This window comes from Capra hircus, chromosome 29, assembly GCF_001704415.2.
Source record: "Capra hircus breed San Clemente chromosome 29, ASM170441v1, whole genome shotgun sequence".
NCBI lineage: Eukaryota > Metazoa > Chordata > Mammalia > Artiodactyla > Bovidae > Capra > Capra hircus.
Window position 1 is genome coordinate 41,624,388 of NC_030836.1, and position 21,799 is coordinate 41,646,186.

Genomic DNA, 21,799 nt, shown 5'->3' on the forward strand with positions numbered 1-21,799 from the left:
ACTTTCCAGCCTCCAGGACTGTGAGGAAGAAATTGTTTCAAGGATCTGGTCTGTGGCGTGTTGTTACAGCCATCAGAATAGACTAATACAGCTTGGTGTATACACACCTCAGTATGCTCAAACTACTCGCACATGTTCACATCAGCCCAGCTCACACGCACATATATACCCTCACCCGCATGTATCTGGCATGTACCTGCCAGTGTGGATGAACAGAATCGCATGCTCACATGTCCACAGCGGGGCCTTCCCCCCTTCTCACCCCCGTTCCTGAGCAGCAGGGCTTGAATTCTTCATTGCCATTTATTGAAACCTCTTGTTGAAGAAAGGGGTGGGCACAAGAAGGGGAAGGGGGTGGAAACAATGAGGGAAGTGGCCAGTGGGGAAGGGCTGGACAGAATGGCAGGGTCTGGGCTGTGGAGAGGGTGAGGGCAAGGTGGGGTGTGCAAAGGCCTGTGGCCAAACCTTTGAACTGGCCCGGGCTGGGGAGGGGGCTCTGGTGGTGGTGGAGATGACTCCTGCAAGGTCTCAAAAGACTATGTCCTAGGAGCATGGATGTGCCCAGGCTCTCCCCAAGGTTTCCTCAGAGCCCAGAGACAGGCAAGGACCTGGCTGGGATTTGTTTGTGGAGGGCAGGGAAACGAGGGTCTGTTGCCTTCAGCTGGGGCCCAGGCCTGGCTCATGAGGCTGCAGAGGGATCCTCTGAGATGCCTTTTCTGCCTCTGGCTCCTGCTTTGATTCCTTTGCCCGCAGGGACCTAGGGAAAGAGAACTCAGGAAAAGCCCTGGGCTTCCCTGTGGAGGAGGACTTCTGGGGCCAGAGGCAGGGGACTGACCAGTTTTCCACGTCCTCAACAGTCTCTGGCAAGGGCCGATTGAGTGTCTCAGGCAGGAAGAGGGCTGCACTGCCTCCCAGGAGGGCGATGCTCCCAAAGATGACGTTGGGGATGAAGGGTTTCAGCTCCGCCGTGATTTTCACCAGGGGGGCTGTCATGCTTCCCACACGGGCCCACATATTACTTATGCCCATACCTGTTTGCCTGGGAGAGTTCACAGCAGAGGTTGACAGCCTGTGCATACATTCTCAGAGAGCGGCTCTGGGACCCCTGGATCAGGTCCACAATTCCACCTGCCCCTGTATCCTTTGGCTGGGCCGGCCCCATGCCCAGGACCTACCGAGTGACTGTGGGGTATAGCTCGCTCGTGAAGAGGAAGAGGCAGCTGAAGGAGCCTGATAAGCATCCCTTCCCAAACACAGCCAGTACTGTCCTCAGGGTCATCAAGTCTGCAGAGGAAAGAAAACAAGGTGAATCTTGGGGCTCAGGAGTCCCCAGGTGTTCTCACTCCTTGGAGACCTCCTCTCTCTTTTAGTTTTGGTTGCTGGGAAGCTCAGATCCAAACTTAAATCCAACTAGTAGCCCCTCTGCTATTCTCAGGGCTGTGTGGGCTTCTGTCCTGCTGCCTTTGGGTCTTTCCCTGACTCCGATTCCCTGTTTTCATAGTTTATTGCATCTTTTTAGTCCAGTTCCTTTGGGAAAATGTTGGTGTATTAACCCGTGCGTGCATCTGTGCTAAGTAGCTTCAGTCATCTTTGACTCTTTGTAACCCCATAGACTGTAACCCATCAGGCTCCTCTGTCCCTGGGATTCTCCAAGCAAGAATACTGGAGTGAGTTACCATGCTCTCCTCCAGGGGATCTTCCCGACCCAGGGATCGAACCTGTGTCTCTTACGTCTCCTACATCGGCAGACAGGTTCTTTACCACAAGCTCCACCTGGGAACCCCCTCCCCACCCCCACCACACATAAACATCAATATAAAGTAAAATTGGCTTTTCCAAGGTCATAGTGAAGTAGGCTGCAGAGTGTTTCTTGGTCACTGGGCTCTGACGTTTCCCCATCCAAGCTCGTTTTCTGCAACCAAGTCACTCAGGCCATGCAACTCCTCACGCAGTGCAGACACCACCGTACTCTGCCCTGTCTGAGTCAGGTCTGGAAAGGACCTTTGATAGCATCTAGCCCACCTGAGTTACTTTCTAGATGAGAAACCTGGGCCCCAGAGAGCACAGGGCGCTGCTGAAGGTAAGAGAGAGGCAGATCCCTCAGAACTGGAGTCCCTGGAACCTTACTCCCAGCCTGCGAGGCCCGCAGATGTAGGCCAGCCTCTCTCAGAGGGTTCTGGGGGTAGTGGCAGCGTCTCACCTGCAGGCACAAAGATGAGAGACAGGATGCACCCTCCTGCCAGGAGCAGAAGAGCAGCCTCGGTGGTGTGCCGGCCCAGATAGCTTATGGCCAGCATGGTGATGAACTTGGCTGGGACGTCGACCCCTCCAAAGATGAGCTGGAGGATGTAGAGGTTAACTCCAAATTCCTCCACGCCCATAGCCAAACTGTAGTAGGCAAAGCCGGTGGAAAACCTGAGGGGCGGAGAGCGATCGGTTATGACCCACAGCCAGCTGGGGGCCTCTCCCCATACCGCTCGTAGGGTCAACAGGATGATAAAGAGTTTCCTTTCTTGTCCCAGTTGCAATGAATTGGTAGGGTCTGCTTCAGTGCCATTTTGAGGCTTCTGAGATCCGTCTGGGCTCAGTGAGAGCGTGCTGGGATTGATTGGTTATGTCTGACATGGGTGTGGGTTAAAGTAGGGCGACAAGGGCCATATAATTTACTCCAGAGAATATTGATCCTGGCAGAGTGGGGGGGCGGGGTGGGGGGAGGGGGGGACTCTTGGAGACCAAAGGAGGCAGCAAATGATCTGTTTTGGTTGGGTAATGGTCTAGCACTCAGAATGGGGGAGGAGAACGTCCCCAGGGCTGTGCTCATGAGTGAGATGCCTCCTGTCTCCCTCTCAGAGCTGTGGGCATCCTCTTTTAGGGGAAGCATTCCTGGACACAGTGAATCCTTTCCACGTGGCGATGGCCAGGATGGAGAAGGGACTCAGAACCAGGCTGCAGAAAGGGCTTTGAAGGCGTGGTGGGATGGTGGGCAAAAGAGAAGATTCAGGAGAAACATGATTTCTGTTGTTAAATCTTGCAGCCTTGAGATCCAGCCTTGTTCTGTGGGGTCCCAGAGAGCAGAGCTGGACCAGTTGGGGGTTGGGGGCAAGAACACAGAGGCACAGCTCACATTGTGAGATATGAGCTGGTGAAGGGGTTTGGAGCACCTGCCTTGTGGGTGAGGTGGGTGTGACTCCAGGGGAAAGCAGACCCTGATGGCTGGACCTGATGGCAGGGATGCGAGAGATTTCTGGGGCTGAGGCTGGGCTGGGGCAGCCCCAAGGAGGGGATACCTCTACTCTTCTTGCAGGTATTCAGGCCTTGTCTGTAGGTGAGCCTGTCAGAGGCCTTGTTCATGATGCCTGCTCGGCAGAGGTGCTGGGGTGTGGGCAGGGAGGGGTGGTGGGTTACCAGGCCAGGGAAAGACAGAAGGTCATTCGGCGCAGGATGGGTGTCCGGAACAGGTCAGCTACGCTGCGCTTGGCCTTGGCCAAGGCCACTTCTTTCTGCGTGTTGAGTTTGATCTCCTTGGGGGCAGAGGAAGGGGAGGGGTGCCATTAGTGACCAGCTGGTGGGCAGCAGGAAGAAGAAAGGGCAGTGCAGGCCTGGTGGCTTTAAAGAAGCTTGCTTAGCTCATCAGAAGTAGGCTTGTGGGCAGAGGAAATGGAGGCAAGAGGAAGGGGCTAGCTCAGTAGCGGAGCCTGGGTTCCCCCTCAGCCTCTACCTCCAGGCTGAGCTTCTGTCCTTCCTCCTTCTTCCCATTGAAGGCTGCCACCTGCCGGAGTGTCTTCAGGGCCTTGGAGGATCTTCCAGACAGGACCATCCAGCGGATGGACTCTGGCTGCCACCTGAGGGCCAGAAGCAAGTCACAGTGTCTCCCCGCCCCCAACCTCCCAACGCCAGAAGCTCTCTTGAGAGGCTGGAAAGAGATTATGCGCCAGAGTCAAGGGCAAGGAAGGAGGCCCAGAAACCTGAGTTGCCTTACTACAGATTTCATGGAATTTAAACTTGGCCAAGCTTTGCACCTGGGCTGCCTGTAGCCAACACAAATTCCAGAGATCTCTTCTTCCCTTTCCAGAAGAGCCTTTCCCCTACACACCCTCCCACCCCCCTTGCAACTTGGGTTGTTTGCTGTCCTTGGGTGTCTTTCTGAGCTAGGACCCTTGAGTCCTAGGCCAAGGCAGGTGGGGCCTGGGGAAGGGATGGCACTTTTGAGACTGGACGTCTAGAGGGTCTTGCACGTTCACGCACCCAGCCTTCCTTGGGCCAAATTCCAGGTCCTAGGAGAAGGTTGGGGCAGAGCTACAGCCCCAGGGCATCTTAGGAAGGGGGTTAAGTGCTAAGCTCAGGGTTGTGGTCCAGGGAGTGGGTCCAAGTACTCTTTGATTCTCCCTGCAAAAGGCCAACTCTGCTGGGTGCAGGGGGTTTGCAAGAGCAGCAGGGGAGCTTCGGGTTGGCAAGTGTATGGCCAACCTCACTCTCCCTCACCCCTGGGGTGTCCTTTTGGGTGAGTTCATTCTGAACCATCCCCGAGGATCACTAAGATGAAGAGAAATGCAGGAGGCAGAGGTGTGGGGAGACAGGAGGGATGCTTGGAAAAGTCTGATCCCAGGTGGGGTCTGCTCTGGCTGTGGCCCCCACAGGCACCCAGGACCTGGCTCCAGTGAGACCCTCTGGGGAGTGGACACTGGTCTCTTGGCCTCAGACCTTTGGTCCAGCTGGTAGTGGCAGCCTACTGGGCCCATTGCTACCTGCCCTTCTGGTCATGTGGTCTTGTTCCTGCCCTGATAGTCTTCTCAGCCTGCACCTACCAGAATGATCCATGACTTCCTCCCGAACCCCATAGCCAGGGTCTAGATTCCATCCTCCTCTTCCGGAAAATAAAGACAATTAGTGAACCTTTCTGTGGACCAGGCTCTGGGTGAGAGGCATTAGTATCTCCACTTTGCCTAGGAAAATCTTGAGGCTTAGAATGGGTGAAGCTTGTCTCAAGTCACACAGCGAAGGAGCCTGCTGACCCTTATTTTGCCTCCTGACTCTCAGCTCCCATCCTAGGCTGTGGACATGCCCAGCTTCACCCCAGACCCTCCAACTGTCTTTCTCACTGCAAAGATTGTCCATCTGCCTGCGAGCTTATTTTCATATTCAAATGGAGGCCCCATTCCAGTCCTGTGTCTTTTTGTGCAACCTTCAGAGATTGCTTCACCTCATTGAGCCTCTGTTTACTCATCTGTAAAATGAGAATACTGATGCACCCTTCACACATAGACGCTGTAAGCATCAGGATGATGTGGACTGATGCCCAGAACAGGGCCTCACATATAGTAAGTGCTAGATAAAGGGTTCTCCAAGACTTCATTTCTGCTCCTGAGTTTGTTCAATATTTCCTATGCTTTGGGCCCTGCTATCAACTACCACCCACAATTTGGTTTCCTATCTTCATCATTGAATCAGACACCTTGATCTTCCCAGGTTCTCAAGTTGGAGCTTTCTTTTCCTTTTTTTGGCCACACTGTTCAGCATGTGGAACTTCCCCAACCAGGGATGGAACCCGTGCCCCCTGCAGTGGAAGCACAGAATCTTACCCAGTGGACTGCCAGGGAAGTTCCAGCTTTCCTTTATACCTCAAATCCAGGAGTCCCCAGACTCTACGGACTTTTTCCTTCAAAATGCCCCAAGCCCCATCTTCCCACACAGTCACCTCCCCCTGTCTCTCATCCCTCCTCCCCCGCCGGGTGAGTGTGTCCTTCTGTGTGACTGTGTCACAAACAAAAGTTTGGTCAGGCCTTTCAGCACCCCAGGCATCTTCAAAGGCATTCTCTGTTCCTCCATGTGAAGCTGAGGCCTCTCTGCTTTCTGGCCTGCCCCTCTTCCAACCACATCAACTTACGCTCGTTTTCTACTGCCCTGTGTCTGCCCCCTCCACCCCGGGCACTCCCTCCAGAGGCACACCTCTGTGAGCAGTTCCTCCTCCAAGGAACCCCCTTCCTGACCGTCTCAGGGTGTCTCAGGACAGACAGAATCAGCCAGCCTGGTCAGGCATGAGCTCCTCCTATTTGATCCCAGCAGGCTCAAGGAGGGGCGCTGAAGAAGAGGGGCCACATACCAGGACAACAGGAAGAAGGCGAAGAAGGGAATGGACACGGTTAGCTGGAGCCAGCGCCACTGGGGAATGGCATAGGCCAGGCCAGGCAGAATGAACTGTCCAAAGGTGTAGAAGTAACCGACCAGAATCGACTTGATGGCCCGCATCCGGGTGGACACCCACTCGACATCTGCAGGAGGAGCCCAAGGACCCGGTTAAGACCCTTGTGGGTCCTGGGCATCTCCAGAGAAGGGGTATCAGTTCCTGTCCCTTACTGGCCGCTGGATCTGACCCTGACCCTAAAGTTTCATCGCCCCCATCTTAGAGATGCTATGACTGAGGCTCAAGAGGCAGGACTCAAATGTAGGTTTGTCTGATTTCCAAGCCCGCATTTTTGTTTTTAATTTGACTGTGTTAGGTCTTGGTGGCAGCACATGGGATCTTCCTTGAGGCGTGCAGGCTCTCTAGTTGTCGTGCTTGGGCTCCAGAGCACTGGGCTCAGTAGTTCCAAGGCATGCGGGATCTTAGTTCCCTGAGCAGGGATGGAACCCATGTCCCCTGCATGGCAAGGTGGCTTCCTAACCACTGGACCACCAGGGAAGTCCCACTAAGCCCACATTCTTGACTGCCTCCCCAGCAGCAGACGAGTTCCCTTGTTTCTAATCTACTTGTGTGTGTGGACTGAATGAGACCATGTACCTGGCAGGTGCCAGGCCAGGGTAAGTCCTCAGTACTGGAAGCTGCTGCTATTATGCTTGTTTTGTTCAGAGTGGGCCTCTGGGGTCCTGAGAGGGGTAGTGCCTGGCTTGACCAAGGCCACCTGGTGCCTGTGGCTGAGCCGGGCCCAGACCCCACTCTCAGCTTCAGGCTGGCTGCTTCCCAAATTCTTGTTCCCTGCCCCTTCCCCCTGTGGCTCACTCAAGATGACGGTGCTCAGGGTAATGCCTGAGATGCCGAAGCCACACAGGAAGCGGAAGACTGCATAGGTGGGGAAGGTGGGGCTGAAGGCTGCGCCTGAGCCGCTGGCCGCCAGCAGCAGGTAGCTGCAGGTCAGGATGGGCTTGCGGCCAAACCTGCAGCTCGAAGAAGAAGAGGGATGTTAGCGGCTGTGAGCCAGCCAAGGAGAGTGACTCTGCAGGCCTCAGGGCAAAGGGCTGGACCCCATCCCTCCACCTCCCAAAGGGCCAGGCAGGGCATGTAACTCCCTCCCGGGACAGAGCCTTGCTGGTAATTGCTATTTTTGTTGACAAGTTTGCAGTTAGATGTTTGAGTTAATGAGTGATCTCCTCTACCCCCAGCTTAGTTGCCTGAACAGGGTTCAAAGGACCACTCCTCTCCAAGCCATTCATCTGTCCACCTCCACGGCCACACAGCGGCTACTGTGTCTGGACACCTTGAGGCTGGGGCCCCAGCTCTGGGGAGGCTGGAAGACTCAAGTTGTAGAGGTTTGAGGGCAGAGGGTAGGCAGTGGCCCTGGAAGGGGCTGGCTGCACAGCAGGGGCCCTCTTGCCCACCTCCCCCAGCTCTTTGCCTCTTTGGGAGTGCATGGGGGGTACAGAGAGGGGGTGAGTGGGTCTCCATGCGTTGGGACCCCACTGCAGGGCCCCCGCATCTCACCTGTCAGACAGGGCTCCTAGCATGAGCCCGCCAATCAGTATGCCCGCCATGAAGATAGACTGGGCCAGCTCCTTCAGTTTGTTGGAGTTGCACACCAGGTCCCACTAGACGGGAGAGAGAGAGGGCCAGGCAGCTCAGTCCAGCCCGCTCAGCCTGGGCCCCGCGTGTGTGCTTGCTGTCCCAGCGCCCTTGCTTGGCTTCCCCTAGCTTAATCCCCTTCGGCCTGGCCCGGGGCTCCTTGGGTCCCTGCCCTGTGGCTGCGAAAGGAGAACGGGGCCCTTCTGCTCAGTTCAGCTGTCACACACCCAGGTCTGTTCTCAAGCTCCGCAGCCTCAGCTGAGTCCAGTGGCTCCCTGTATGTCTGCTCCCCAGCCTCTCACACTCAAGGCGGGTCCCTCTGCCTGCACCGTCTCTTCTCCAGGGGACGTTCCTCCAGCCCACACCTTCATCTCTCTTTCTCTCTCTGCCTCTCCAGACTCCTCCCCACCTGCATTTGCATGTGCTCCAGTCTCTCCATCTTAGAGCCCTCTTCCCTTCCACGTTCACTCCATTTCTCTCTTCCCTTCAAAGCCAAATCTCAGGAACAAGGAACCCCCCTTGCTGTTACCCGTCCTCATGTCCCACTCATTTCCCAAGTCTGTCCCCACCATGCCACTGAAACTCTGCTCCCCAAACCCAGCGGAACCTTCTGGGTCCCGACCTGACTTCCCTTTGGCAGCCCCTGACCCCGCTGACCTCTCCCTCCCTCTGGTCTTCCTTCTTTATCTCCCTCTGTGGTCTCCTTTCTCTCTATCCCTTGAGGGTTCCCCAGGGCTCCTCTTGGATCTTCCTCTTTTTATTCACTTTCTGAGGAAATATCATCTGCTTCTGTGATTTCAATGACTATTTTATGGTGAAGACTCCAAATCCCTCTCTTTAGCCCAAACTTTCTTCTGCCCTTGAGACCCAACATTTAGCTGTCTACTTGAAATCTCTATCTGGAAGGTAGCGTCAATGACACTTGTTACCCGCTCCCTGTAAGGTTGGAACCACAGTGATTGGCAGCCTTTTTTGACTCCTTCCTAAATGGCAACCCACTCCAGTACTGTTGCCTGGAAAATCCCATGGGCAGAGGAGCCTGGTAGGCTACTTAGTCCATGGGGTCGCTAAGAGTCGGACACGACTGAGTGACTTCACTTTCTCCCATGTTACAATTGCTTGATCCTTCAGTTTCTAACTTTTTAAATATTTCCTTCTTTTTTTTCTGTCTGCCCCAGCAGCATGTGGGATCTTAGTTCCCTGAAAGGAATCAAACCTGTGCCCCTGCAGTGGAAGCACAGTCTTATCCACTGGATCACTAGGGAAATCCCTTAATAGTTCTTGAATCTGGATTCTTCTATTTCCACTACTGCTATCTCAGTGCAGACACCACCCTCTTATGCTTGGATTAAGAACAAAAGTCAATATTTAATAGAAATAAAAGTAATGGGACCTAATGTAATTTACAAGCTTTCGCACAGCAAAGTGAAGTCGCTCAGTCATGTCCGACTCTTTGCGACCCCATGGACTGTAGCCTACCAGGCTTCTCCCTCCATGGGATTCTCCAGGCAAGAGTACTGGAGTGGGTTGCCTTTTCCTTCTCCAGGGGATCTTCCCAACCCAGGGATCAAACCCGGGTCTCCCACATTCCAGGCGGATGCTTTAACCTCTGAGCCACCAGGGAAGACAAAGGAAACCATAAACAAAATGCAAAAATAGCTTATCAGCTCAGTTCAGTCGCTCAGTCGTGTCTGACTCTTTGCGACCCCATGAATTGCAGCACACCAGGCCTCCCTGTCCATCACCAACTCCCGGAGTTCACTCAGACTCACGTTCATCGAGTTGGTGATGCCATCCAGCCATCTCATCCTCTGTCATCCCCTTCTCCTCCTGCCCCTAATCCCTCCCAGCATCAGAGTCTTTTCCAATGAGTCAACTCTTCGCATGAGGTGGCCAAAGTACTGGAGTTTCAGCTTTAGCATCATTCCCTCCAAAGAACAGCCAGGGCTGATCTCCTTTAGAATGGACTGGTTGGATCTCCTTGCAGTCCAAGAGACTCTCAAGAGTCTTCTCCAACACCACAGTTCAAAAGCATCAATTCTTCGGCGCTCAGCTTTCTTCACAGTCCAACTCTCACATCCATATATGACCACTGGAAAAACCATAGCCTTGACTAGACGGACCTTAGTTGGCAAAGTAATGTCTCTGCTTTTGAATATGCTATCTAGGTTGGTCATAACTTTCCTTCCAAGGAGCAAGCGTCTTTTAATTTCATGGCTGCAATCACCATCTGCAGTGATTTTGGATTGAGAAACCTGTATGCAGGTCAGGAAGCAACAGTTAGAACTGGACATGGAACAACAGACTGGTTCCAAATAGGAAAAGGAGTATGTCAAGGCTGTATATTGTCACCCTGCTTAATTTAAGTTGTATGCAGAGTGCATCATGAGAAACGCTGGGCTGGAAGAAACACAAGCTGGAATCAAGATTGCCAGGAGAAATATCAATAACTGGATAAGCAGATGAGACCGCCCTTATGGCAGAAAGTGAAGAGGAACTAAAAAGCCTCTTGATGAAAGTGAAAGAGGAGAGTGAAAAAGTTGGCTTAAAGCTCAACATTCAGAAAACAAAGATCATGGCATCCGGTCCCATCATTGCATGGGAAATAGATGGGGAAACAGTGGAAACAGTGTCAGACTTTATTTTTTTGGGCTCCAAAATCACTGCAGATGGTGATTGCAGCCATGAAATTAAAAGATAGGTTATGGACTAGAATAAAATTTTGCAAATGATGAGACTGACAAGGACTTCATTTCCAAAATATATGAACAGCTCATACAACTCAATAACAAAACACAAACAATCCAATTGAAAAATGGCCACAAGATCCAAAGAAGACATCCAGTTGGCCAACAGGCACATGAAAAGATGCTCCAACATTGCTAATTATTGAGAAATGCAAACCAAAACTGCAATGAGGCATGCATCATTAAAAGGTCTACAAATAACAAATGCTGGAAAGGTTGTGGAGAAAAGGAAATCTCCTACCACACTGGTGGGAAATTAAATTGGTGCAGCCACTATGGAAAACAGTATGAGGATTCCTCAAAAAGCTAAAAATAGAGTTGTCACATGATTCAACAATCCCACTCCTGGGCATTTATCTGGACAAAACTGTAATTCGAAAAGATACATGTACCCCTTCATAGCAGCACTATTCATAGTAGCCAAAACACGGAAGCAACCTAAATGCCCATTGATGGATGGATAAAGAAGATGTAGTATACATATACAAGGAATACTACTCAGCCGTAAAAAAAGAACGAAACAACGCCATTTGCAGTAATACAGATGAACTTAGACATGATCACACTCAGTGAAAAATCAGAAAGAGAAAGACAGATACCATATGATATCACTTATATGTGGAATCTAAAATCTGACACAAATGAAGTTGTCTGCGAAACAGAAGCAGACTCATAGACACAGAGAACAGACTTGTGGTTGTGGAGGGAGGTGGGGAAGAGATGGATGGGGAGTTTGCAATTAGCAGATGCAAATTATTATATAAAGAAGGGATAAACAGCAAGGTCCTACTGTAAAGCACTGTATATTCAATATCTTGGGATAAACCCCACGGAAAAATATGAAAAAGAATGTATATATGGAGAAATGAGCCATTTTGCTGCACAGCAGAAATTAACGTGCATGCTGTATGTGCTAAGTCGCTTCAGTCGTGTGGGACTCTTTGCAACTTTATGGACTGAAGCCCACGAGGCTCCTCTGTCCATGGGTAACACAACATTGTAAATCAACTATACTTCAAAAAAATAAATTTTAAAAAGAATAGCATGTATTGAGGGCTTGCTCCACACCAGGCACTGTCTTTTCATGCCTTAGTTTTTTCAGTCATCACAAGAACCTTAGGATGTAGAGTTGCTGTCATCTTCATCTGGCAGCTGAGGAACCTGAGCCCAGAGAGGATTATCAGGACGATCCTCTGATGGCCTTTGGCCTCAGTCCTTCCTATTCATTCTTTCCAGGGGGGCTTTCTGAAACACAACTCAAATCAGGTTGCTGCCTTGTCTAGAGAACTCTGGCTTTCTCCTGCTCTCTGGTTAAACAGAAAGCTCTATTAACACAGATTTATGAAGCCCTCCAGCTCTGACTCCTGCCCACCTGTTTGGCCTAATCTCCTGCTAATCCCCGACACGCACCCTTGGTCCAGTCATCCCGAATTACTTGTGTAATGAAGCGAAGAATCTCATTTGCTGGAAATGCTGCATGAAAATGTTTTGGATGTAAAACAGTGTGGGGAAAGGACCACGCACCCCAGGGAACTCTTTTCACTTTCTTCGCGGGAAGCGAGGGAGTTTGGGGAAGGGCGAAGCCTCCGGGTCCTCCAGCTGACTCTGAGTGGCTGGCACGGGCCCGCAGACCCAGTGGGCTCATTCTGGCTGCAAAGAGGGCCTGCAAGGTGTGTGTATGGGAGTGTGGAAGAGGGAAAAGAGTAAAGAGGAAGTGAGGGGGTGTGCAAGGAGTAGGCCAATGGGTGTCTAGGGAGGGTTCTGGTACTGTGTGGGCTCTGCGGTTTTAACCGGGTTACAGTAGTGATTCTGCAGGAGCTTCAGGCTCTGGTGTTCCTCTCTGCTTTTGTGCTTATCTTCCCTTATTTTAGCAAGGTTGGCAGCCCTTTGAAACACGTCAAGATCATCTAACTCCGAGTGCCGGGAACATGTTTTTCTGGGTGCCTGACACAAGCAGGGAGTCGGCAAATACTTGTGAAACAGACAAATGTCTGAGAAGCACATCCAGACTCCCAGCGTCCTCATTCCTTCTTCCATGCATCTGTCCTCTCCTCTAAGAGGACACAGGTCACCCAGTGTGATGCCTGCCTACGTACTGCCATAACTTTGCCGAGGGCAGAGGTGTCTTGTTGGAGGACTCTTTATCCCTGGCAGCTAGCAGAGTAGTTGGTGCACAGAAAATGTCAATATTTGTCCAAGGACTAATCAGCGGGGACTGCCTTGGTGCCTCAGTGGTTAAAGCATCCGCCTGCAATGTAGGAGATGTGGGTTCGATCCCTGGGTTGGGAAGACCTCTTAGAGAAGGGAACGGCAACCCACTCCAGAATTCCTGTCTGGGAAATCCCATGGAGGGGCTCCAGTTCATGGGGTCACAAAAGAGTCGGACGTGACTACTTGACTAAACAACAACAACATACTTATTTTACTGATGAGACCCAGAGCATGAACAGTAACTTGCAATTGGAGGGGGCTGACACCCAGCTTCTATCTAGCCCTTGGCATGGCCTGGGCTGGCCTCTTGCCTATCAGCTTTTGGCAGCTCCACATAGAGATTTTGCTTCCAATATCATATCCACCGTTCTTGGCCTTCTTTTTCCTTTCTTGGAATGATTACTCCTTAGGGAGCTGAGTTTAGGAAGGGAAGAACAGGAAGCCCACTGCCATGTCTTCCTGAGTGATGTATAACCAGAAAGGTGGTGGAAGGAAAGCAGAGGGCTTACTATGCTCAGAAGCAAGCTTTGCAAATGATGCCATACTAATCCTATGAAGTGGGTATTATCCTTATCTCCAGTTTATCGACAAAGAACCTGAGCCTCAGAGGGTAAGCAACTTGCCCAAGTACAGCTCGGTTCATTTCAAGGCAGAGACCCACACTCAGGTCTGTGGACCCCTAGCTAGTGCCCTTGACCGCCGCTCCCTGGTGTGTGCTTTGCTCCGAGTCCCGAGCTGCCAGAGGAAGGCTCAGTGCAGGGAGCTGTGGCCATGGGCCACTGTAAGACACCAGCGTGGGATGGGTCAGAGTCTTTGCTGGGGAGGTGGCTGAGGCCAGAGCCAAGTGCGCTGGTCTAACTTCAGGCTCAAAGGGTGAGGGACAGGCTCAGGAGCTGGAGTGGCAGCAAAACCAGGGGCCAGGAGGCCCCTCAGAGGACAGAGTAGGAGGCGAATCATAAAAGGTCAGGGCAAACAACCACGGTCAGGGCGACCTCAGAAGAGGCCAAGCTCGGAAAGAAATGCAGTCTGACTGACGTCTTGACTGCAGCCTGTGAGACCCACGCAGAGCATCCAGTTAAGCTGGACCCAGATTTTGACCCTTGGAAACCGTGAGATAATAACTGTGTGTTGGTTTCGGGGGAATAAAAAAGTCAGGGCAAGCCATGGGCGATCAAGGAAGGATGGGGCTCCTGCTGGGTCTGTATGGACTGACTCTGCCAGGGGACCACACACATGGTCCATACTTGCTGCTGCTGCTAAGTCGCTTCAGTCGTGTCCAACTCTGTGCGACCCCATAGATGGCAGCCCACCAGGCTCCCCCGTCCCTGAGATTCTCCAGGCAAGAACACTGGAGTGGGTTGCCATTTCCTCCTCCAATGTGTGAAAGTGAAAAGTGAAGGTGAAGTCGCTCAGTCGTGTCCGACCCTCAGCGACCCCATGGACTGCAGCTTTCCAGGCTCCTCCGTCCATGGGATTTTCCAGGCAAGAGTGCTGGAGTGGGGTGCCATTGGTCTACACTTACCCCAGAGAAAAGACAGGGGGAACACACTTCCCTAGACTGGGGGCCCTTTAGACCCAGTTCAGACGTGGGGAGAATTGCTATGGCTCTATCTACTCTTGGGCCTCTAATAGAACCAACCCTGGGACACAAGGGCCAGAGGGCCAGGTACCTGGTAAGACTCTGAAGGGTTTGGGTCTTCAGCTCTGTTCCTTAGTAGCTGTGTGCTCCTGGGCCAGTTAACTTAACCTCTCTGCGTCTCAGTCCCCTTATCTGTGTGTGTGCTAAGTCACTTCAGTCGTGTCCGACTCTTTGTGACGCCGTGAACTGTACCCTGCCAGGGTCCTCTGTCCATGGGATTCTCCAGGCAAGAATACTGGAGTGCGTTGCCATTCCCTTCTCCAGGGGAACTTCTTGACCCAGGGATCGAACCTGAGCCTCCCTCATTGCGGGCAGCTTCTTTACCGTCTGAGCCAATGGGCGTAATACTAATACTTACTTCTCAGACTTGTAATGAAAATAAAGAAGGAAGAGGACCAGGTACTATACTGGGGCAAACAGTTGGCCCTCTATGGAATAGCTGTTTTATTATTATTGTCGCAGGTCATTGTAAAGCCTGTGCTCACAGGGACATGCGATGCAACAGAAAGGGCATGGATTCTGGAGTCAGGACCCCCGACCCTCTTGCTGTGAAGGCTTGACTTCACCCTCATGGCTGTGAGAATCACCTCTTTGATCTGAGCCCAGTGTATTCTTCTGTAAAAAGGGGTGACAGCCACAGTGCTCGGTCGCTCAGTCGTGTCCGACTCTTTGCGACCCCATGGACTGTAGCCCACCAGGTTCCTCTGTCCATGGGATTCTCCAGGCAGTACTGGAGTGGGCTGCCATTTCCTGACCCAGGGATCCCGAGTCTCTTGCGCCTCCCGCATTGGCAGACAGATTCTTCACCGCTGCGCCACCTGGGACGCCTGCCATTCACAGTGGCCACAAGAGAAGATTTGAAGGGTTGCAAAAGAAAGAGTGCAAGTACCAGCCCAGGCCCTGCACCAAGTAGGTGCTCGTGGAGCACTCAGTGACCCTGGAGAGCCCATGGGATGGCTCCAGAGCTCCTCCTGCCTAGGATCAAAGTTTCCTAGGTGAGGGCTGCCATGGAGGGTGTCAGACTGGCCCAGGCATGTGGCTGGGGTGGGGCCCCCTGATCTTTACCCGGGAGTCAGATTGGAGGCTAGGACAGGGGAGATGATAGGAGGGGTACCCAGGGCAGGGTCTGGGGCGAGCAAGTAGGGGTGAAGCAGGAGCTCAGCTGGAGACAAGAGATGGACAGGTGGCCTGGGCTGTGGGCAGCCTGGGGATTCGGAGGTTGAGATGGAGGAAGACCAGAGACTCAGCAGGGTAACCTCACAGAGGGAGACCCACTTCTGGGGGACCACTGAGCAGCTTCTCTGCTTCTCCAGCTGCTGACTTGGGGCCTCCAGGGACCTGTGTGGGCGACAGAATTTCTGTGGCCCCGGAGAGAGGACAGGAAAACTCCAGACCCAGAGAGGAATCACAGGGGCCTCAAAGGGGAGGGCCTGCCCATCCAAGACCAGACCCAGGCCTTCAGGAGCCCCCAGGCTGAGCTGGGCACCCACAGGTCTGGGTTCTGCGGTGTGAAAGCTGTGGCCTATGGCTCCTGTCCAGGGAACCCAGAAACCACAACCCACACGCCCCACACTCTCCAGACTTCAAAGAAAGGCCTTTGTTTCCTCTTAATGTGCTAGTAAAGCTCCTTCTGAAAAATTCCAACCTGGTCTCTGCTGAACCCAGAGAAAGGAATGTGTGGTCACCTCTGCCAGGGGAGCTTATGGGATCAGAGCGGGGGAGGGAAAGTCTCCGTGCTCCTGACTGGACCCAGCGCGGTCCTCCCACCCTCGCCCCCTCCACAGGGAAGCTCCTTATGATCCCATTCTACAGATGAGGGGACTGAGATGGGGAGGGAGATGACTTACCAGGGCCCCAGCTGTGGGTGTGGAGAGGGGCCCTGCATGGAGGTTTGTGCAGGGTGGGGGCCTGGGTGAGCCTGGAAGAGCTGTGACAGCTGATTCCCATTTTACTCTTCGAAGGGGACTAACCCGCTCCTTCTAAGGACATCTCTATTAACGACTGTAACAGCAACAGCGGCCGTGAACATTAGTCAAGCGCCTGGCAGGCGCCGGGCCCTGCGCTAACGCTGATCTTGCATTATCTCTTTTAAAGTTCAATTACTCTCTTACCCCATTTTACGGATGAGGAAACCAAGACTTCTGGGGTTGTAACATCCCCAGTGAATGGCAGAGTCAGGACGTGAACTCTGTTGCTTGGCGCTGGCTCTCAGTCAAGCGCTGTCCACCTGGGAGATGGCCCCGTGCTTCTAAACAGGGTCACTTGGACCGAGCTGGCTGCAGACACTGCTCATGACCGCCCTCCCCCCAGGGCTGGCACCTCCAGGCCTGGCCTCCACCCCAGAGACCTACCCCTGGGTGAACCCTAGGTGCCTCCGCACAGCGGGGGCCCAGAACCCCATCCCACCGCAAGTAGGTGGAGCATGGATTTGCCACGGGCTTGAGCCACAGACAGAAAAGTCAGAGGGGTCTGACCACTCTGGGCTGCTACCAGCACTTGGTTGGGTCTGGCCACTGACTGGGCAGGGATCCTGATTGTGGGGTCTCCTGGCTGAGCATCCTCAGGGAGCCTGGGCCTGACCAGGAGAAGAGGGGCAGACCCGTGAGCCCTGGTGAAACCCTGTGCTGGGTTGGGATGTAGATTCACATGGCTCTGACTGCCAGAAGGGTGACTGGGAACTCAGCTGGCATGGATGAGAGCTGATGCTTGACTAAATACAAGACCTGCCAGGTCTACTCTTGGCTGGGCTCCCTGAAGCTCGAGGTGTGCCCCCTGGAGGGGAAGCGGCTTCCCAACAGTCAGCACTGTCTAAGTCCCTCCTGCAGGTATGGCCTTCACCCAGCACTCACTGAGCACTGCCTAGCACCTAGCCCAGGGTGCAGTGGTTGGGGGGTGCAGTCCCCAGGAGCAGGGTGTAGGGGAGGGGGAGAGGGGGTTCTGGAGTCCTGCTGCCTGCATTTGACTCTCACCTCCAGCATTTATCAGATGTAGTGCCTTGGGCCAGTAACCTGTGCCTTGCTTTCCTCCTCTGCAAAAATGGCAAAGTGAAGTGAAAGTTGCTCAGTCGTGTCCAACTCTGTGCGACCCCATGGACTATATAGACCATGGAATTCTCCAGGCCAGAATATTGGAGTGGGTAGCCTTTCCCTCCTCCAGGAGATCGTCCCCACCCAGGGATCAAACCCAGGTCTTGCGCATTGCAGGCAGATTCTTTACCAGCTGAGCCCCAAGGGAAGCCCCCAAAATGACATAACCTCAGAGGGTTGTTGTGAGGATTGAATCAGTCCATATGACCAAAGTGCATAGCGCCTTCTGGCATGGGGCGAGCACAGAGTAAGGGGTATTATTTCATGGCTATTACTTCATTGCTCCCTGGAGGATTTTTTGTTTCCTCAGCTAGGCTCTGTGCTCTGGCTTGAGGTACAGCAAGCTGCCCATACACCCGGAAACTTAACTTACAGGTGTCGGAACATCTTCGACTCCTATGCGCTGCCCACACTTGTCCCTCACCCTCATAGCCATTCAGGTTCCAAGTCCCAGAGATTCTGACTCCCTACCCTGCCTGGTGTTTATTCCAACTATCCCTGATGTCTGTCGTCATGGTCCTGGGTCCCAAAGGCAACTGGCTCATGGGTCTCCCAGCCGCTGGACTAAAACGCTCCCTAAGCTGCTGTCCACCCTGCGGTCAGAGTGACTGCCCTTAGAAGGTGATCTGAGCAGGTCACGCTCCTGCTTAACACCATTCAGCGGTTCCCATTATCTTCGGGACAGAGGCCGCACCTTCGCCTCAGCATCCAAGCCAGGCCCTCCTCCTTCCATGGCCTCCACACCCCACTGCCTGCCTCTCCAGCCTTCTTTGTCTCTTGTGGTCCTGACTGTCTTGCTCTCTTTATGCTTCTGTAACTGTGTGTTTGACACCAAGCACATTGCTCCTTTTGCCTGGGATGCACTTGCCTGCTTCAGCCCGCCCCCTAATCCCTACCCCTCCTTCACACTCAGGTGCTGCAGACTCCAGCAAGCCCTCCTGGGTTCCCCCTCCAGGCAGATTCTGTGCCCTCCTCCAGGCTCCCGGAGTACCCTGAGTTTATAAAATCTTGTATCCATTCATTACACAAATATTTGTTTCACAGAGGACCTCTCTGTGCCAGGCACTGTTCCAGCTCCTGGGGATACAGCAAAGCAGCTGAAAACGTCTGCCCTGGGAAGCTTGCCTAACCCTACCTGGCTTCTGGTCACCCTGAAGGATGGGTCTGCCTCCGCACTGGAGGTGAGCTAAAGGAGGGCAGGCTGGCTCATGAGTTCTTTGAGTTTGTATCCTCGGTCTGATGCGTGTAGCTATCCATACATGTCGGTTGGATGTATTTCAGGCACTGTGCTTGGTTCCAGGGAGAAAAAGTGCGTGTGACAGGGAGGAAGTATCTGAGACTATGACAGTCAGCAGAAGTGGTGGCTGGGAGCACGGCCCTGGGGTCAGGGGCCTTGCACTGAAGGGTCTGAAGCCCCCTGCAGCTGCCTCTTACTAGTGCTATGACCTTGAACAAGCTACTTAAACTCTCTGTGCTTCGGTTTCCCCATTGCAACAATGGGCTTATCATTAACAGGAAGGTTAGAAGGGTTAATATTTATGACACACTTAGGACAATGCCTTGCACGCAGTCAGTGCTTTATATAGAAATAAACATTCACTAAACAAATGAATAGCAATCATAGATTCTGAACAAAGATGGCCCTGGGTTCAAATCTCTTCTCTGCCAGGTCCTAATCATATGTGATCCTGGGAAAGTCATTGAACCTGGCTGAGCCTCAGATCCTTGGTCTATGAACTGAAGGAACTAACAATACTTCCCTCACTAAGATGTCACCTCCTGGGATTCCAGGAGCCTGTGCTCATAATGTGCCCAGCACAGGATGAACACCAGGTAAATACTTGGAAATGCATCTCTTCTAATGGGACAAAAGAAAGCTCTTGCCCTCAAGGGTCTCATGGCCCCCAAGGGGAGAATGAAAACATTGGCCTCTGCTCACTCTTCAGGTGCCACCTCCTCCAGGAAGCCTCCCTAGAATCCTGTGGTTCCTCTATTTTTGTGCTGCCACAAATGCTTGCCTCCCTGTGCCTAGTATGCATTTTTCATTTTAAAATTCCAGTTCTGAAGCTGACCGCCTCTATGGCACTGAAATTTCCCTTCCTTTCTCTGAGCCTTGTTTTTTTTTTTTTTTTTAAATCTGAAAAAGGAGATAGAATCACCTTCAACAGAATATCATTGCAGGCATCAGATTGTGGGAGACAGTGTTGGGCAAGCACTAAGATATGCCAGGTTAGCTGTAGACCCTCAGTAAATGCCAGTTTCCATTCCCCTCTCTTCATCTGACCATAGTTTCCAGTTCACTGAAGAGCCTGATTTAACTCTGTAATTCCCGGAGATGGCAGGTAAAAGAGTCTGTGGATAAATGAGCTGTGAATGAATGGAGAGGCACACACGAGTGACTGCGAGAGTGGAGGGCATGTTTTCTGGGTCCGCTCAGGTATGCTCCAACCCTCCCCTCCATCCACCCCCTGCTCCACACACTGTTCCACCTTGGGGCCTTGGCCCAAGACGGAATTTTCCTCCTTTCCCCCATTGCCTGGCTAACTCTTGCTGGATTCTCTTATCTCAGCCCGGGGTCCCTTCTGTAGGGAAGTGCTCCCCCTACCCCCGGTCCCTGCCCCCAGCCTAGGGCTGGGCTGTAGTCTCAGGTCACAGCCTTAAGTACTTTGAAGCTGTAATCTGACATTTCCTGGGTGGCACTCTCATTAATTGATGTTAGCGCTGCTAGACTGTGGACCCCGTGGGAACAGGGACGGTGCATTTTTGAGTCCCCAGAGCTTGGCACCATGCCTGGCACAGAATGGGCTGTTTATACTCTGAATGTGAAGAGATAGGACCTTTTGGTCCTCCGCACCCAGGTCCTTCCTCCCTGCCTGCCCAGAGCTCTGTCCCTGGGTCCTAGGGAGACTGGGGCCCCCACCTGCCCCCCTGTCCATGAGTGCGTGGTGCTGACTCTCAGCGGAGGGAGAGGCCAGGCCTCCGGTCATACCTCAGCCACGATGGAGTCCCTGGAGCTGACGTCATAGGTCCAGCCATCCAGGCAGGGCTCGGTGGCGCCCTGGGTGTCATTGGGCAGGCTGGCGTTGGATGGATATGCGAAACGGAGGCACATCTCAGGCTTCCCGTTCTGGCCCATGGGGAGCACCCAGGGCCCCGCAGAGGCGTTGGGTGGCGGGCGGCAGTGGTGGGTGGGGGTGGCGGCTGTGAAGATCTGCAGCAGGTTGTGGTTGGCCATGCCGAGGATGGGGAGGCCCAGCAGGACAGTGTGCAGGAACTGGAACGGCCCGTTGCTGGCCACGCGGTCCACAAGCTCGGCAAAAGTCATGGTGCCGGGCAGGATGAGCCAGGGCTGTGGGCGGGGGGCACCAGGCCGGAGAGAGGGATGTGTGCATGTGAGGTGATGGGGGGGGGGGCAGGTGGATGGGTGTGGAAGCACAGGTGGGAAGGTGAGCCCAGGTGCATGTGTGAGCTTGTGTATGTGGACGTCTGTAAGGACATGGGGCTCAGCTGTGTGCACCCGTGGAGTTATGTGGGGGTGAAGACGTCCCCGACTGCATGTACAGACATGGGGTTGCAAGGGTGGGGTGTGTCCAGAGTGGTGTCTGCAGAGATGGGCACAGGGAGGCTGGAGTGTCAGGGTATGACTGTGTGAGCTCGGATGTGCATGTGGGAATTGTGGGTGGGAGTGTGTGTCCAGCCAGCCTGGTCACACCTGCTGCAGGCATGGGGCAGTGCAGGCTACACCATGGGGACCAAGGGGTTCGGTCTTGGATGTGGGCCACCCAGGATGGAGGTCAGGAGTAAGTGGAAGGGTTCTTGATGGCCCTGAGCAGACACACAGGGTTGGCAGAACCCAGGTTGCCTGTTGAGAAGGTCTCCCCAAGCCCAGTGCCTCTTGCTTTTGCCTGTCTCCTGGGGCTGGCACACATAGCTGAGCAGCTGAAAGGACCCGAGCAGGTCCCAAGGGCTGAATGGACTTGGCCAGATGCACTGAGGAAGCAGGGCCTGGTCTTCCCGGGGTCCCTGGGGGCCGGGGCATGGTGGGCCTCTGTCCCTCCTCACCTGGTAGCTGAGCCTGGCTGCTCCCTCTGGTGGGGCTGGTGGTCGCTGTGGCTGGAGCCCTGCTCTGTCCCAGATCTGGCAGCTGCTGTGGTTTGGCAGTTCAGCTCCAACAAGCTGTGTTTGTGCCTTCCCCCAGGGGGGATTATATAAGGCGTAAGCTGTTTGCCCAGGCTAATGTTTGACTTTCTTTGGGGATTAATGACACCGGCAGGGGGGTGCTGTGGACCCACTAAGCCCAGCTTTCCTCAGAGGGCTGCCCCGGTAGAGGCTGGGGTGGTGG

The 21,799-nt window shown here is 53.4% G+C and overlaps 1 protein-coding gene across 1 annotated transcript; it reads right to left on the reverse strand.

The window, feature by feature from the left end:
* On the reverse strand, window positions 285–21,630 carry SLC22A8 (solute carrier family 22 member 8). Its single transcript, XM_005699804.2, has 11 exons — window positions 21,520–21,630; window positions 20,447–20,806; window positions 7,697–7,800; window positions 6,998–7,152; window positions 6,101–6,269; window positions 3,719–3,842; window positions 3,406–3,521; window positions 2,201–2,415; window positions 1,176–1,284; window positions 836–1,039; window positions 285–757 (listed from the first exon to the last, which is right to left on the reverse strand). Exons 2-11 carry the CDS (start codon window positions 20,780–20,782, stop codon window positions 658–660), a joined length of 1,632 nt encoding a protein of 543 aa, XP_005699861.2. The 5' UTR covers window positions 20,783–20,806; window positions 21,520–21,630; the 3' UTR covers window positions 285–657.